The 18,281-nt window shown below is 48.2% G+C and overlaps 1 protein-coding gene and 2 long non-coding RNA genes across 34 annotated transcripts in view; 1 reads left to right on the plus strand and 2 right to left on the minus strand.

Moving 5' to 3' along the window:
- LOC132451362 (NACHT, LRR and PYD domains-containing protein 3-like) overlaps nucleotides 1–18,281 on the minus strand; it is a 172,615-nt gene that overhangs the window by 118,704 nt on the left and 35,630 nt on the right. For 3 of the 32 annotated variants that reach the window (XM_060043788.1, XM_060043787.1, XM_060043783.1), the window contains exon 1: nucleotides 16,346–16,522. The exons of 23 other annotated variants lie outside the window; for them this stretch is intronic. In XM_060043788.1, coding sequence (XP_059899771.1) covers nucleotides 16,346–16,406 — 61 coding nt within the window. In that variant the 5' untranslated portion in view covers nucleotides 16,407–16,522. Of the gene's footprint in view, nucleotides 1–3,416; nucleotides 4,144–4,420; nucleotides 4,589–16,345; nucleotides 16,524–18,281 lie in introns of those variants that run through there. 6 more of the 32 variants (XM_060043793.1, XM_060043782.1, XM_060043776.1 and 3 more) reach the window with 6 other exon arrangements.
- The window catches only part of LOC132451514 (uncharacterized), a 145,303-nt gene that overhangs the window by 114,922 nt on the left and 12,100 nt on the right, over nucleotides 1–18,281 (plus strand). The window lies entirely within an intron of this gene.
- LOC132451480 (uncharacterized) lies at nucleotides 8,890–15,050 on the minus strand. The gene is made up of 6 exons (XR_009524091.1): nucleotides 14,946–15,050; nucleotides 14,807–14,853; nucleotides 14,027–14,055; nucleotides 10,084–11,024; nucleotides 9,759–9,857; nucleotides 8,890–9,295 (listed from the first exon to the last, which is right to left on the minus strand). It is a non-coding gene; the product is annotated as an uncharacterized LOC132451480 (long non-coding RNA).

An 18,281-nucleotide genomic window follows, 5' to 3' on the forward strand; every position in this document is an offset into this window, starting at 1 on the left:
CCCCTCACCAATCCCCCCAGGAGGAGCCCCCCCCCTGGTCTGCCCCCCGGAGCCCCCCGAGGTAGGAGTCGCCATGCCAACACCCTGGTGCTGCCAATCAAGGCCAGGCCCTCCCATTGGCCCACAACGATTCAATTCAATCTTATTTGTACAGCCCTTAATCACCATTACAGTCTCAAAGGGCTTAACAGGCCAAATATTTGTGACACCCCCCTTTACCCAAGCCCCCACACGGGCAAGAAAAAACTCCCTTGAATCAGCAAGGAAGAAATCTTGAGAAGAAACGCGTCGTAGGGGATCCCTTCTTCCAGGGATGGTCAGGAGTGCAATGGGTGCCACAATTGACATACAGGTAAATACATGCACATCATATTAAAATGGTGATGGGGTTCTGGCCGTTGATCCATGAGGAGAGTCCAGGCATCTAATTTGTTTTTGTCAATCATCAGATCAGCATGCGTGGTTAGCGTTAGTGATTGGTGATTGGCCCATTCCTGATTACACGCAGTATATAGCGCAGAGAATTACGGACAGAGGGGGCTTGACTCTATCCGCGCCCGTGGACGTCCCATCGTTCTGACGTCTCTCCACTCCCTCCGCTCTCGTGGACGTCGTATGTTTGGATCGCCAACGCTCTTCACTTCCTCCCTCGTGATGCCCTATCGTTCGGACGTCTCTCCACTTCCTCCCTCGTGATGCCCTATCGTTCAGACGTCTCTTCACTTCCTCCCTCGTGATGCCCTATCGTTCGGACGTCTCTTCACTTCCTCCCTCGTGATGCCCTATCGTTCGGACGTCTCTCCACTTCCTCCCTCGTGATGCCCTATCGTTCGGACGTCTCTTCACTCCCTCCCTCGTGATGCCCTATCGTTCGGACGTCTCTCCACTTCCTCCCTCGTGATGCCCTATCGTTCAGACGTCTCTTCACTCCCTACGCTCTCGTGGACGCCTTGTTTTTGTATCGTTTGGACTCTCTTCACGTCCTCCCTTGTGATGCCCAATCGTTTGGACGCTCTCCGACGCTCCGTGGTCGCGATGGACATTGTGTTTAGGGAAGAGGGGGAATGGTGTAACTTTGTGAATAATAACATCTCTTGATGCTGAAGTTGAAGATAAATATTCGAAACTCATCCATGACTCTCTGTCTGCCTTTGCTGCCATTTTGACACGTAACAGGGCTGTCCGCTCTGCCCTCCTCTGGTACCCAGACCCCGACAGGCCCCCCAGCCACCTGTTGGAGTCACTGACCACCAACCTGCAGGAAGGACTTCGTTTATAACAACAAGCACTACCTCCAGACACACGGGACGGCGACGGGCAACAAGTTCCCCCCAGCTATGAGAACGTCTACATGGCGTGGTTCCTACGTTCTGCTCTGCAGTCCTGCCCGTTGCTGCCACAGGTGAACTGTCGGTTCCTGGACGACATCTTCGGGCTCTGGCCACATCGCTTATGTCACTTTCTGCAATTCATACACCTATTCAATGCACATCACCCTGGTGAGTGATAAGATCAGGGCCGCTGCTGGCCGTTTCGGTGCCCTACGCGAGCGCGGGGGGGGGGGAGCCCCTTTTTATATTTTAGGTAAAAACATCTAATTTGCCGAAATTGAGTGATAGGTTATACAATTAAGAACAAACAACGGTGGGCCTCTTCATAACTAATTTACATATTTTTTAAATTAAATAATATATACATATATATATATTTTTTTTTTTACAAGCCTTCATTTTTGGTCCCCCTCAGGGACTTGGTGCCCTACGCACTCTGCATACTCTGCTTATAGGGAGCGGCGGGCCTGGATAAGATCAAGTTCACTGGGCGGATATCATACCAACTGCTCTCTGTGCTGGTTAAACCGCTCTGAAGGCAGGACCATACATGGACTTCCTCATGTGGTATGACATCACAACCAGATCGGTGTTGCAGTCCCACAGAGAACAAGACCCAGTAAGAGAAGACTTTTAAACACCTTCATAAAGCAAGATGGCCGTCTTCCTGTCTAAATAATGTTATCATAATACTGCACTACAAATATAAAAGCTGTACATTCTGTCCTAAGTACCTTTAAAGTCACAAAAGGACACAAGTCGACAAAAGAAGAAAAAGTCATTATTAACGTCAACCTGATACTTGACTCCAGGCTGGAAGGTTCAGGGTTCGATCCCCAATGCCCACAGTCTAACATCCATCATTCTACAGAGCAGGAATCTTAAAAATGTTCAACCTACTGATAAGACTCAAAGTTATTCATATTTATGATCTATCATAGATAAGAGTGGACTACAGTATCGTAGTCTTCTTCCTACAGTGATAAAGTGAGCCACACCAAACCATCCGACTCATAACAAGGAAATGGTGAACCAACCAGTTGGACCAGTTCCCCTCCCAGTTCAGACTCCTCCCAGACTAACCTCTCATAGGCGGCTGATCCATGACCTCACTCAGTCATGAATAGTAATCACTGTTTTAAATATGAAGAATGGACAGAGAGCTCTGAGCTCTGTACACTCTGAGTACAGAGCTCAGAGCTCACAGAGTACTCAGAGTGGACAGAATACTCTTAGTGGACAGAGTACTCAGAGCGGACAGAGTACTCAGAGTGGACAGAGTACTCAGAGTGCACAGAGTACTCAGAGTTCACACACACACACGCACAAAAGAAAAAAGGTCACAAACGGTCTACTCTTCTGCAGTCTGTGATTCATTCAACTCCAGCGGTAGTAAAGTGGATCATTCTGCTCGGTCCGTTTTGAAACCCTCGAAAAGGTGCACTGCAGCACCACCTGCTGGTGAGAGGATGTCAGTGGGATTGGCTGAGCTGAAGAACACGAGCCAGTCGTCACCAGTGACTTCTGTGTCGAGGCGGTCGCAGCAGGGTTAATTCACCTTGAAGGTCATGTCCCTCTCATACGAGTGATGCTCTCAGATATAGAGTAGGCCTTCACTACTGCAGAATGATGCAGGCCCACAGAGAACAAGACCCAGTACAAGATGACGTTTAAACACCTTCACTAACCAAGATGGCCGTCTTCCTGTCAAAATAATGTAATCATAATACCGCACTACAAATATAACAACTATCCTCAGTACCTTTAAAGTCACCACAGGACCTGTGATTAAGAACCAATACTGAATCAGACGAAGCAATCATTATTAACCTCAACCTGTCGCTTAACTCAAGGCTGGAAGTTTCTGGGTTCGATCCCCAAAGCCCACAGTCTAACACGTAGCATTCTACAGAGCAGGAATCTTCTAAATTATTCAATAGAAATGTTGACAAATCGCAATGCATCCATACATTGACTAACGTTTTTAACCATGTGGTTTTACAGGAAACTAACTATCAACCTATTGATAGGACTCAAAGTTATTCATATTGATGATCTATCATGGAACAGAGTGGACTACAGTACCTTAGTCGTCTTCCTGCTGTGATGAAGTGAGCCACACCAAACCGTCTGACTCATACCAAGGAAATGATTTCCAACCAGTTGGACCACTTCCCCTCCCAGTTCATACTCCTCCCAGACACGGCTTTTATATGAGCTGTGTATTCCGCTCACAGGAGGGCATTGTCTCTGTTAACTTTGGACCAGAGGCAGGGTGGTCTCTCCAAGACGCAGATTCATAGACCCTCTCATTCTCAAGGAGGGCAGGACTATATATGGACTTCCTCGTGTGGTATGACATCACAACCAGATCTGTGATGCAGGCCCACAGAGTACAAGACCCAGTACAAGATGACGTTTAAACGTCTTCAATAACCAAGATTCCTGTCTAAATAATGTAATCATAAAACCGGACTGCAAATATAACAACAGTTCATTCTGTCCAAAATACCTTTGAGTCGCCCAAGGACGCAAGAAGGCACAAGAAGAAAAAGTCATTATTAACGTCAACCTGACACCTGACTGCAGGCTGGAAGGTTCTGGGTTCGATCCCCAATGCCCACAGTCTAACACGTAGCATCTTGTAGAGCAGGAATCTTAAAAATGATCATCCTACTGATAGGATTCAAAGTTATTCATATTCATGATCTATCACAGATAAGAGTGGACTACAGTATCTTAGTCTTCTTCCTGGTGGACCAGTTCCCCTCCCAGTTCAAACTCCCCCCAGACTAACCTCGAATAGGCGGCTGATCCATGACCTCACACAGTGATAAATAATAATCAGCTTATTGGAGCATGGACAAAGATCCATGACCTCACTCAGTGATAAATTATGATCAGCTTATTGGAGCATGGACAGGGAGCTCTGAGCTCTGTCCACTCAGAGTACTCAGAGTAGACAGAGTACACAGAGTACACACACACACACAGACGATTTAAGAAGTGAAGTTTGTTCGAACCATGGACACCGTGGGCGGTGAGTCTCTCGTATCTCTGGAATCTCCCAACACCATTACAGGTCTTACTTCACTGGACGCCATTTTATGTTTTGGCAGTTTAGGCGTTATGACGCTGGTGACGGTGTTGTCTCTTCACCCTGCTCCACCTAGGGAACACAACACAACACTATTATAACCTCACTTTAGTACACAACACAACGATGATCTCACTTTAGTACACAACACAATGATAACCTCACTTTAGTACACAACGATGATCTCACTTTAGTACACAACACAACGATGATTTCACTTTAGTACACAACACAACAATGATCTCACTTTAGTACACAACACAACGATGATCTCACTTTAGTACACAACACAATGATAACCTCACTTTAGTACACAACACAATTATGATCTCACTTTAGTACACAATACAATCTCAACGATGATCTCACTTTAGTACACAACACAACGATGATCTCACTTTAGTACACAACACAACGATGATCTCACTTTAGTACACTCTTGACTTCAGGAGACAAGTTGGAGGCCGTGTTGTGGCAGTTGGTTCAGTTTGTACAGTTGGTGTTGTGGTGCTCCTGGTCTCTGGCGGGAACCCAGGCTGCAGCTACCGGGGCATTCCACAGCCAACACAACCATGTGACCCAGGCAGCCAATCAGATCGCCAAGGCAGCCTGTCTCGAAACCAGTCAGATCAGTCCTGGGCAAGCAGCCATCTTGGTTCTACACGCGAGCTGGGTGTGGAACCGAATGAGGATTTATACATTCTATTATTTGATCTGCAGAAAGATTATATCTCTGTTTTCCTGATGTTAAACGAGACATATGATGGTGCAACAAGTAAACAAAGGATTTGACTTCCAGAAAACATGTTTTTGAAGGAGTCTGCTGGAAATAGCTTTTAGGAAAAAAGAATCCTCCTACTGCTATGCCCATCTGTTTCAGGCCCTTCAGAATGCACTGTTTCTGATGTTTGTAGCTTTAATGCAAATTTGCTGCTGGCCATTGACCAATGAGCTGTCCGATTGAACCACATGGAGGAGGGATTGTTGCCGTTTTCGGACTCCTCGAGCTCTATATAATATAATATAATAATAATATTATACATGGGTATTTATATAATATTATATCTAATATCAAGGCCAAAAGCTATGTGCACCTCGGATGATATGAATCATAAAGACTTCGTCTGACGTCTCTGGTACTTCCACAACAAGTAAAGACTCGTAGTGGGGGATATCTCGGCCATGGTTGAGAAGAATTGGGGGAAAGGAACTTTGGCCTTGACTCTCTGAAGTCCAAGAACCGCGACATGGAGGACAAAGGGATTGTCAGCCAAGCTCACACACACATACACACACCAACACACACACACACACACTCACTTAAAGGGGTAGTTCGGAATTTTGGACATAGGGCCTGATTCCCAAGTGAGCATTGGTATTCTATATCACTGGAGACAGTTTAACACATTTCATTCAGTCCTTCTAGTTGCAGAGTTCGCTCGTGCTAGGCTAGCGCACGTCAACGGGCAATGCTAGCCTGCTATTAAAAACAGTCTTACCCACTCCACAGTACACCCGAGGTAAATCAATTATAACGACAGACTATAAATCGAAATGTCTGTTTATAGAATAATGTTAGAAATAAAACCAACCTTGCATTACATTGCATTTTGAGGGAATTGCGGGGTCTCAGCAGCAGTGTTTATATTCCTGTACGTAGGCTACGGCAGCGGCGGACTGATACCAAGGTTACCTGCCGCTGTCATTGCTACAAACGCAGAGTACAGTGAACGAAGGAATTCTATAAGCGTATTCAATTAACAAGATGCGCCCACGTTTGGAGGAGTTAGCGATGCATCTGCTTTTGAAGACGATTATGAGGAATTTGTTGTATCCAACGAACCGTACATGTACGAGCCGGTGTTTTGATGTCCAAGCCAGCAGCAACAAGCCACAGTTGAGTCCTTTCTGGATCTCGCACTGGAAATTGGTGGAAACTTTGTGGTGCCCATCTGTACCGTTTATTTCTAAAATTTCTAAAAGCTGTTGCCTAGTCGCTTCTGTCCCACGCTTCTCTGTTTACGTTCTTCTGTCGTGATTCGGTTACAAACCTAACCAGCGCATAGTAGAATTCCGCTTCTGCTGAGAAAGTAGTCCCTCGATGATTCATGCGATGCAAGGTTAGTTTTATTTCTAACATTATTCTATCAACACAGACATTTAAATCTATAGTCTGGCGTTATAATTGATTTACCTCGGGTGTACTGTGGAGTGGGTAAGACTGTTTTTAATAGCAGGCTAGCATTGCCCGTTGCCGTGCGCTAGCCTAGCACGAGCGAACTCTGCAACTAGAAGGACTGAATGAAATGTGTTGAAAACTGTCTCCAGTGATATAGAATACCAGTGCTCACTTGGGAATCAGGCCCTATGTCCAAAATTCCGAACTACCCCTTTAAGGTGGTAAACAGGTAAGGTTTTTAAACTGTTTCTCTTGCAAGAAGCACTATCTAGACTAGGCTACTTATAAGCATTTGTGAATATTTTTACTTTTATTGAATTTATTTTACCCAAAAAATAAATTCAGGGCTAATTAAATAAAATCCGGGGCTTTAGCAACGAATAAAACAGCATAGTGAAGCCCCTGGGTTCTGGGTCTGTGTTTAGGATGTCTGTGTTTAGGGTCTGGGTTCAGGGTCTGCGTTCAGGGCCTTATCAACATGTAAACATGTGCCTGCTGTCCTCTGAGCTGCAGGAAACGCACCATGTTACGGGTGGTTAAAATTTAGCTCAGACCTTGTTCACTCACTACATTCATGATCCACAATAGCTGACCTCAGATCTGGTGAAATGGGCTTTTATTTCTTTCGATTAATACGTTTCTACCAATCCTGTTGCTGGAGGCAGAATTATTTAAAGACTAACTAGACCAGCACATGAACTTTTTAAAATGTAAATACACACACATTCCTGTATAATTAATTGAGGTGTATGACAGCTCCCTCTGCTGGACAGTTTGTTCTCAACCTTTTTTGAGAAAACACCCCCCTGACCTTACCCTGATCCTCTGGCGCATGCAGGACCGAACCACGCTGTATTATTTCAGGTAGCCTATTTTTTCACCCAAAAAAAGAATAAAGTTTAAAATCCCCCCCAAAAAATGGAATCACGTTCCCAGCGCCCCCCAAGGTTGTGCGAACACCGCCCCCGTTGAGAAACCATGCTATAGTACATCGATGTGAGATCGGGACGGTGGTTTGAACGTGTTGTAGTAGCAGAGAATTACCTGCGGGGGCAGTATATACATGGTTAAATGCATGAATAGGCTTGAATTTAGTAGGAATATGGATGTTTGTATTTTTGCAAAATGGATTATGTGAACATTGCTGAATGACATCCATCATGTATATTAAATTAATGAAACGCACTAAACATGCAGAAGTCAATGTAGGATTTTAACATACAGTATGAACAAAAACACTTGACAGAAGTTGAATACATACTTTTGTAAAGGAAAGCAGAGGAAAACATTGTCCCAAATTAATAATTTCAAAATGTCACCACCATTCACAAAAGCAAATGAAGGGGTTTGTGTAAAACCATCCTCCCTGACCAGCTCTGTCCCTGACTCTAAACCCTGACTCTCAACCCTAACGCTAAACCCTCTGAGGGCAGGAAGACGCTCCTTCAGTGTAAAGGTTCAAGAAGACACTCCTTCAGAGTAAAGGTTCGAACCACGGAGAAGGAAGAAGAAGGTAAGGAGTAGAGATTAGTGAAGTAGTGAGGTTAGTGACAGACGTGAGGGAAAGGCGTGTGAAAGCACACGGGTACATGTGGGGTCAAGAAGATCACTCCCACTGGAGGTCATTGATCCATCAGGATCAGACCGCTGAGTTCAGCAGGTCTTCTGGAAGACGAGGCTAAGATGAACTGAGGAGACAGGACCAGCAGGATTAGGTGGGGTTCAGCTCAGGTGAGTCTGACCCTGACCAAACAGGATCAGGTGAGGTTCAGCTCTGGTGTGTCTGCCCGGAGCAAACAAGGACATGGATCAATATTCAAAATATGCAACATCATCTGAACCAAAGATAAGTCATTAAGGAGCAGGCAGGCTTTAGGGCGCCTTGCTCAAGGACGCATCACTGTACCCTGAGGACTTGAACCCGGCACCAAAGGTCTGAGAGCTGAACCCCCAACTCCCTACCTGGTCCACCAGGTCCAGATAATGCAAACTTACGAGGAATCCTTGATGGTAGAGTCCAGGTCGTCCTCAGGATTTGGCTTCCAGATGTATGGCTTCTCCAGGGCCGGCGATCGGCATAGGCGAGCTAGGCGACCGCCTAGGGCGACAAATGCGTTGAGGGCGTCCTCTGGTGGCGCCCTTAATCAGTCAATTAAAATATATGACGTGAACGGAGAAGGGAGCAATTGCCAGGGCGGCCCGAAACCGTCACCGTAGCACCCCCCCCCCCCCGCCCGAAAACCTCAACTTAAAGACCTGTCCAGGGCGCAAGTTGATTTCGAGCCGCCTAGGGCGCCGAAACAGCCAGCGCCGGCTCTGGGCTTCTCCGTCAGTAATCCAGATTCCTGGTCTGGTTACAAACGTAATTTGTCTCTAATGTAAGGTAACAAACACATTAGTAGTTTGGCTCTAATGTGAGGTCACAAACACAGCAGTAGCTGGACTCTAATTACGCGGAAGAAAGTAGCAGCTGTAGTTTGTCTGGTAACCAACCACAGTAGTATGCCTTAACTTAACTACTGGACAAACTAATCCTGTGTTACAACAAGTCCACACTTTACTTTATGCAAACTGACGAGGATCCTTGTTGGTAGAGTGGTGTCGTCCTCCAGAGTCTTGGCTCCTCCATCAGCACTCCTCAGCCAGAGTCCTGGTCTGGAACAAACAGCTCAAATCTGGCCCCAACGTCTGGTAACAAACATGTAGTTTGTCTTATTTTCAAGCCCTCTATTTCCACTTTTATGTTAATAATAACATACAATCCAAGTTGGTAGAGTGATGGTCATCCTCCAGATTCACGGCTCCCCTACCAGCTCGCCTCCGCTCCAGAAACACGTGGTAGTTTAACACGTGTCAAAGTAACAGCTGTATTTTGACAAATTCAAGTTAACCATGTTAAGTAAATACAAACTTATTTAAACATATTTAAACACTTGAATTAGACAACGTCTACAGATTGACCCATTCAGCAATTCATCCACTACGGTCGTAGCAGCACTCGTAACAATAATGGCTCATATGACTCCTACATAACCCCGGTATGAATTAACTCAAATCACAGCTTGGCACAGATTTAAAGTCTTAAGATGATCAAAACCAGACCTTAACTACTGAGGATTTTAGTGTTTCAGATGAGATTGGTGATGTTTACCCTCTGGTCCGGTGCTGCAGGCCCCTGGTCTCCAGCCTCAGTCTCCGGTCCTTCCTGGCACCACAAGCCGGTCCCCAGCCTCTCAGCCTCGCCTTTCAGCTACAGCAGTAGGTTTACATCAGCATTTGCCCAACAATAAACTTATTTGACCCCGAAACCGATTTACACGATTCATTTAACTATTATTTTATAACTCAAGGCTAGAAAAGACTGGAGAGATCAGACATGAGCATCCCGTTTTGGGAATGAAGACAGAGCAGTCCACAAGTTTAAAGAAGTGGTTCAGCCCATGCATTGAAACTGACTCACACACCAGAGCACTGACCTGTTCTGGAGGACTTCTGACAGGAGGTGGAGGTCTGGCTCTGGGTGAGGAGGTGGAGGTCTGGCTCTGGGTGAGGAGGTGGAGGTCTGGCTCTGGGCGAGGAGGTGGCGGTCTGGCTCTGGGCGAGGAGGTGGAGGTCTGGCTCTGGGCGAGGAGGTGGAGGTCTGGCTCTGGGCGAGGAGGTGGAGGTCTGGCTCTGGGCGAGGAGGTGGAGGTCTGGCTCTGGGCGAGGAGGTGGAGGTCTGGCTCTGGGCGAGGAGGTGGAGGTCTGGCTCTGGGTGAGGAGGTGGAGGTCTGGCTCTGGGTGAGGAGGTGAAGGTCTGGCTCTGGGTGAGGAGGTGAAGGTCTGGCTCTGGGTGAGGAGGTGGAGGTCTGGCTCTGGGTGAGGAGGTGGAGGTCTGGCTCTGGGTGAGGAGGTGGAGGTCTGGCTCTGGGTGAGGAGGTGGAGGTCTGGCTCTGGGTGAGGAGGTGGAGGTCTGGCTCTGGGTGAGGAGGTGGAGGTCTGGCTCTGGGTGAGGAGGTGGAGGTCTGGCTCTGGGTGAGGAGGTGGAGGTCTGGCTCTGGGTGAGGAGGCAGACACCTTGGGACAAACTACATGTTACCTTTTTGTACAGTTCTAGAGTTTCTTCTACTGTAACATGTGGGAAAGACGGCCATTATTTTAGCTTTGTTATTATCCAGTTGGTAACTAGGCACCAAAGTTGTTGTTTAACGTCATTCCATTGGGTAGGGTTTTACTTCCGTGGCAATTATTGACACCAGATATTTAGAACATACGAAAGCTGAAGTAACAAAGAACACTAAGCAGTATCGCTATTAAATCAAATATACTCAGCCATATTCAGGTGCAGGGTTCCGTCGAAGAAATGCCAAATTGTCATCCACCTTGAAATGATCTTCAGCCTTCACTGATGATCAGAAATGGGCCCGCAAGTAGAACGCTGTTTTGAACGCAGCGAGAGTCCCGTCAACGTGGTTAAAGTCGGCGCAGCAGTCGGAAATTATCAACATATTGTACGATGTACGCGTCAGTGTGTATTTAATATCAAACTTAAGTAGTTTAAGATAAGAGGCAACAATTCCTAATGGAAACCGACTGAAAAATAGTTTCTGTTGGCAACGGCTCGAAGATACGCAAATACAATCCAGAACGTTCCGCCAGATACCCTCAGGGGATTCACGTCCAACTAACGGCCACGTGGGTTCTTATGGTTGTCAAGACGACAACGTTCTATGCTAACCATTGAGACTTAATCACAGAACCTTCCACGGCGGGAAGCACAAACCGTCCGACTGGAATCCGAACATTCCGGCCGGAACCAACCAAAGAAAAAACAGAACCAGCGCCTCACCTTGAGCTGAACGGAGGAAGATCCCGAAGTCCAGCGATGGTCTTCATTGAAACAAAGCCAACAGACTTACCTTGATGTGATCTGTTTGTTGCTGTTGGTCATTACTGCTATTCAGTGTAACTTTACATTATTATGCACCCAGTGTGTACAAGTTATATCACTCAAAACCGTACGAAGAACCGAACTACCATGTACGTTCCACAACAACTTTAAACCTCAATTCTTTGCTTAAAATCAATGGAATAATTCAATACAAAACCGTGTCTACATTATAAAATTAAAAACAACATTTATCGATATTCAGGGTACAAACCATACAGATCAAATCTAAACAGCGAGCTCACAGAGAGCCGACCATAACCAAGCAATGTCACCCTGACCGCCTCATTACCAACAGCAAATCATGCCAGCCAAACAACACATGTACAGCTCCAGTGAGAAGTGGGCATTTGAGCGAAAGGACTGCTCATAATAAAATTAAGCCCAATTCCTGAACTATCCAACCATCTTCATGGTTTAAAGACTTAAATTGCAATTGTGTTCGAATTACCTTTGTCTGCTCCCTCTTTACTTATAAAACTCTACATCTCTATCGCTATAGTGTTGCATCCTACTCATGAAGGTGTGGTCTGAGTGAGCAGAGATGCGTGCTGGGATACAGTGCTGTCTGAAGTCTTCAGTTCTATAGACACGCCCCTCAGGAGAAACCAAGTGTTTGAGAATCTGTCGTGACATCAGTTACATGAGCTGAAATATCCTTCAAGATGGCGCCAGGATTCTCAGAGAAGAAAGGCCAAGAGGAAGATGTGAGGGTTCTTCCTCTCAGCCAGTGCAACACAACAACGGTCCTCATCAGAGTACCATGGAACACTTTGAAACGTTCTCCTCTAGACACATTGTAGCCCCAGTGAAGGTTTCCTTGCCTCCTCAGCTGAAGAGCACAACTTCAGCTTGAAGAGCGCACTAGTTGGAGTTCCCAGATTGGTTCTGATTTAAGGGAACCGATCGTTCAGCTCGTCCTGTACAGCAAATATAGTTCAGCCTGAGAAGACGTGCAACTGAGAGCAAGACAAGATCCACAGGGCTCTCCATCAATCCAGCCAGGTAGGAAGATCCGCCTCATTACAGGTCTGAAGGTCATCTTGAACATCCATTGAGGTCCCTTTCCAACTTCAGAGTCCTTGTGGAATGCCTTTAGGTGTCCATCCTCCATTGATCCTGATTGGTGTAGTCCTAGTTTGAAGTCGCTGATCTGAACACGCCGCTTGCATCCTTTTACACTTGATTTGGATACTCTCCTTCCTGCCCAGTGTGTAGGATATCGCTCCGGAGCGTCGCTCAGGGCTCTTCATGTCTCCTGGAGGCCTCAATTAAACGTGTGGCCGTCCAGCAGGTATGACTTAGTTGACCATTCCAATACACCAAGCCAATCACACAGACCCCCGTAAGAAAATTATCAATGTCAAAGCAAGCAGGACGCAGGACCCACACGTAGAACCCCGTGCCTGGTGTGAGTGGGACACACACACACACAAAAATCTTCCATCTCATGTCAAACCCACACACACCACTGAGCCATAAAAGACCAAAAATTCATGCAGGGTAAAAACCTCATGCCAAATAACATTCCATCATCCACCCCCAGCTCTTCTGTCAGGGCACCCAGAACAGAACCACCAATATCTATCAGAGACGTAAATTATGCACAACATTCTTCAGTGGCGTCCCACATTGGTGATGGATTATGCTTGGTGTCTCCATTCACGCTCTTTCAACATCTCTGAAGTCATGCGTTTGTAGTCCAGTGGTTTAGTTATTGAGGGGCCTTCACAGATGCAAACGGTGCAGCTTTAGTCAGCCTGATGACAGGAAAGACGTCATCTGTTCAGAAGACCACCCAGTGGAGGGGGGTGGCTCTTGAGGAGCAGGATCCATCTTGGAATGGCCCCAAATGAGACCTTCTCTGGAATGAAACTGTTCCTGAGGAGTCACGGTGCCTGGAGGGGACTGTTGAATGTGTTCCATGGTTCTCTGTGTCTGACTGAAGTTGTGTTGAAGTCGTTGAGATGAGGAGCCCCCTCATCTCCCCCTGGTGTTTCTCCTTCTGCATCCCTGTCTCCATCTCAAAAATCATTCCAGTCCATGTAACTGACGTCACGACGGTTTCTCAAACACTCGGTTTCCCCTGAGGGGTCGTGTCTACAGACCTGTAGACTTCAGACAGCTCTGTATCCCAGTATGCACCTCTGCTCACTCAGACCACACCCAGTAGAGCAACACTCATGTGATGAAGATGCAGAGCTCAGGAAAGTAGCTGGAAAGAAGACTGAAGACATCAGAACCCAACCCATTACTCCAGCTTACAACAATAACTTTGAACCTGAAACCATTTTAACAAACCATTAAAACCAACATAAACCAAACGCCTAAGTAACCCACGAACCAATAAAAGATCCTTACTAATCAGATCAACCTTCAGCTAACGGGTTATCTCACCAGGAAGCCAACATACATCAATGTGCCCAAGAGTAATGAGAAACTAATGACTTACAGTTCGCAGTTCATCTTCATGTTGAAGTTGGGATACTCACAGTACTGCAGTTAGATATCCATGATAGACCTTTGAAGGAACAAACAGTTTACTTATTATTGTCCCCAAACTTGGGCACTGTCCCAAGGATCAACTCCTACCATAGCCATTAAATCAGATAAATGAATGCCAATACAAATGCAGGGCTTTTGGGATCATCCAACTTTTAAATAATGTTTAAGATAAATAAGTTCTCCCATAAAGACTCGATCACTGATAAGTATGAACAGGATTTATTTAAATAACGACATGGGAATATTTTGCATGGTAAATCTTTGGCATGAGCCCCGTCACTGATCCAGGGTGACGTGCGGACTCGGCGTATCCTGCCAGGACTAGCAGGGGCGGAGCCTTCCCCTGGACAAGTAGACTGAGGCCGACCTGGTGGTGGTGGGGTGGATGGAGGTGCGTCGAACGAAGACCTGAGCAGCAAAGACATATGTTAGACTACTCTTTATAGAGCAGGTGTAGGCGGGTGATTGGTAGCTGGTGATTGGTGATTGGCGGCCAGCCGCGCGTGATTTGAGTCCTCCTGGTAGAACTACCAGCAAGCTTAACATTTATAGTAATTATTTGACTTTCATTATTCAAGAGTGATTACTTCTTACTTTGAGAAGTTTGAATGTATAGTCTCTAAAATGTTACTTTCAGGTAAAATCATTATTTAATTTCAAATGAGAGTTAAACCACCACAATCCCTGATTTCCTTCACACATTATCAGTGATTTATATTCAACGTACAAGTCAATGCAGTTGTGCTTTGCTACACATTTCTACTCACATCAGGTCCAGATGAGATGCTCCTCTTTACTTCAAAAAGTCTTTAACCTGTGAAACAGGAAGAGATGACAAATAAGTCACAACAGAGCTCAACAGAACATTACACACACGTTCTAGTTTCTGAGAACACAACAACATACCGTGTTTGGGAGACGATAAACTGCCAAACAGTGGAGGACACAAACGTATTGTCCGTGTCCCTCTTATGTGAAATGCACCAGATGCAACCAATGAACCAATTAAGAAAACGATAGTTACGAATGTAACTACGGTTCTATGAATCCTGGATGACCGCCAGAGGCGGTGCTTAAAGCACTGGATCTCCACCTCGCGCATGCGCATTTCGAGTACCTAATACCAACATAGTCACCTGTGACCCCCACGTGACACCGGGAAGGCTATATCTTCCGGTGTCATTAGAGGATCTGTTCCTAGAATCTTCTCGCGAGAACACAAGGATTCTGAGTGACTGAACGCTCTGGCGGTCATCCAGGATTCATAGAACCGTAGTTACATTCGTAACTATCGTTCTATTTCATCCTTACTGACCGCCAGAGGCGGTGCTTAAAGCACTGGATGACCCATACCAAAAAGGTCACAAAGAATCCAACACCCACCTCACTCATTGGAGATAGCAGAGCTTGGCAGTAGGACCACACTCATCGGGTGGGGACTGGAGACGTTGACGCGGTAAAACCTTGTAAAGGTGCCCGGTGACGTCCATGATCCCGCGGCACAGATTGACTCCAAGGGTACACCTCTTAGTGCGGCCCATGATGTTGATACGCTTCTGGTGGAGTGGCACCTCAACCCGGATGGCGGGGGGCGGCCACTGGCCACATAGGCGTGTTTGATGGTGTCGACGACCCAGTGGGACAGCCTCTGTTTAGACAAGGCAGAACCTCTGTTAGGGCCACCATGACACACAAACAGTTGCTCGGACTACCGTATACCGGCCGTAGCAGCAATGTAAGCCCTAAGTGCCCGTACCGGGCACAGCATCTCGGACTCATTCCCCTCAGATGGGGAGTTAAAACGTGCCAGCTGGATAGGCTGGTTAAAATAGGTGCGTGAAAGCACCTTGGGCAGGAATGCCACATTGGGCCATAAAACCACACCTGAGCCATCAGGGTTCCACCGCAGGCATGCATCTGCCACGGATAGGGCGTGCAACTCCCCGACCCGCTTCGCCGTGGTAATGGCGAGCAGAAAAGCCACCTTCATGGACAACCACTTCAACCCTATCTGGGTCAGAGGCTCAAAAGGAGGTGATGACATGGCCTCCAGCACCAGGGGCAGGTCCCAAGCTGGAGTCCTCAGAGTCCTAGGGGGACGCAGCCTCAGGGCCCCCCTAAGGAAGAGGGACACCAACCTGTGGCACCCCACTGTGGCTCCGTCAACCATCTCATGTCGGGAAGAGATAGCAGCCACATAGACCCTCAAGGTGGAATGAGAGCGACCATCATCCAGGAGGGACTGCAAAAACTCCAGAACGGTGGCCACAGAGCAACGCGCTGGGTCTACTGCCTTACCCCTACACCAGTCAGAGAACAACTTCCATCTGTTGGCATACTGTGCTCTGGTAGATGGTGCCCTGGCATTCAGAATAGTACCCCTGACGGCCTCAGTGCAAACACTCAGCAGTGAGTCGGGCCCTGCAGCGGCCAGGCCCAGAGCTGGAGGCGACGGGGATCTGGGTGCCAAATCTGGCCCCTCAGCTGCGAAAGGAGGTCCTTCCTGCAGGGGAGGCGCCATGGAGAGCTGCAGCAGAGCCTGCGCAGCAGTGGAAACCAGAGTCTCCCTGGCCAGTAGGGGGCCACCAGAAGTAACCTGTGGCCCCGCAGAAACAGCCTCTGAAGTGTGGGGAGAATCAGGGGCAGCGGTGGGAAGGCATACAGGGGACTCTGTGGCCAGTCGTGAGCCAAGGCATCCTGTCCGAGGGGGCCGGTCACCTCCGTCCAGGAGAACCAGAGGGGGCAGTGTGCGGATTCCTCTGATGCAAAGAGGTCCACCTCCGCCCTGCCAAAGAGACCCCACAGCGTCTCCACCACCTCCGGATGAAGCCGCCACTCCCCGGGTGGGGGCTTCTGCCGCGATAGAAAATCTGCGACCTGGTTCCGTTGCCCCGGTATGAAGACCGCCCGCACGCTGGCCAGGCGGGGATATGCCCAGGCCAACAAGTTCCGAGATACCCGGAGTAGCCGTGAAGACCGGGTCCCCCCTTGGTGGTTGATCTGGGCAACAGCTGACATGTGGTCGGATCGAACCAGCACATGCTTGCCTCTCCAATGAGGCAGAAAATAATCGAGTGCTAGCTGTACCGCCCTGAGCTCTAGCACATTGATGTGAGCGTGGTTCTGGGCCGGCCACTGCCCTTGGGCAGTCCTGCCCTGCCAAACCGCGCCCCATCCCGATAGGCAGGCGTCTGTCGTGACCAGCTCCCGACGGGATGGAATGGTGCCCATGGGTACACCCACAGACATATACGACCTCTTCCTCCATGGGGACAGAGAGAAGAGGCACTGCCGAGACACTCTGACCTTTCGGTGCCTGTGCCACTTGGGGAGTGGAGGCTGTTCAGCCACATCTGCATAGGGCGCAGAGACAGCAAGCCGAGGGGCACCACAGCTGAGGCAGCTGTCAGCTTGCCCAGGAGCTGCAGGCAAAGAATGAATGGTACCATCCTGCCATACCCGAAGCGGGGGAGGCAGAGGAGGATGTCGGTCACACGCTGAGGTGACAGATAGGCCCTCATAGCGTCCGAGTCTAGGACCATCCCCAGGTATGCGACCCGTTGGGATGGGTCCAGGCGACTTTTCACAAAGTTCACCGTCAGGCCATGCCGGGCCACGTGCAAGAGCAGCAGAGCCGTGTCCCGGGCCGCCTGAGACTGGGAAGGTGCACAGATCAGCCAGTCGTCCAAATAAGGCAGGACCTTCATGCCCTGCTTCTGCAGGGGTGCGAGAGCTGCCGCCACCACCCTGGTGAATACCCTCGGAGAGAGGGAGAGACCAAAGGGAAGTACCCTGAATTGAAAGTGCCGGCCGCGAAAGGCGAACCGGAGGAAGTGCTGATGGCGCGGTGCAATTGGGACGTGGAAGTATGCGTCCCTTAAGTCCACCGTGGTGAACCATTATCCCCTTGCGACCACCCGCAGCGTGTCGGATGCGGTGAGCATGTGGAATGGCAGGACCTTCAGGAACCTGTTGAGTCCCCTCAGGTCGAGAATTGGGCGAAATCTGCCATCTTTCTTCTTCACGAGAAAGTATCTCGAGTAGAATCCTCTGGGGTGCAGCAGAGGATCCACTGGCTCGATTGCCCCTTTGGCCAGGAGGGTGGACAACTCCTGGTCCAGAGCTAAGGCCTCTGCCGGGTCGTTGACGACAGTCATTTTGACCCGGCTGAAGGCTAGGGGCCGGCGTCGGAACTGTAACTCGTACCCTTGGGTCAAGGTGGAAACCACCCAAGGGTCTGAA

The sequence above is a fragment of the Gadus macrocephalus genome, chromosome 22, assembly GCF_031168955.1.
Source record: "Gadus macrocephalus chromosome 22, ASM3116895v1".
NCBI classification, from domain to species: domain Eukaryota; kingdom Metazoa; phylum Chordata; class Actinopteri; order Gadiformes; family Gadidae; genus Gadus; species Gadus macrocephalus.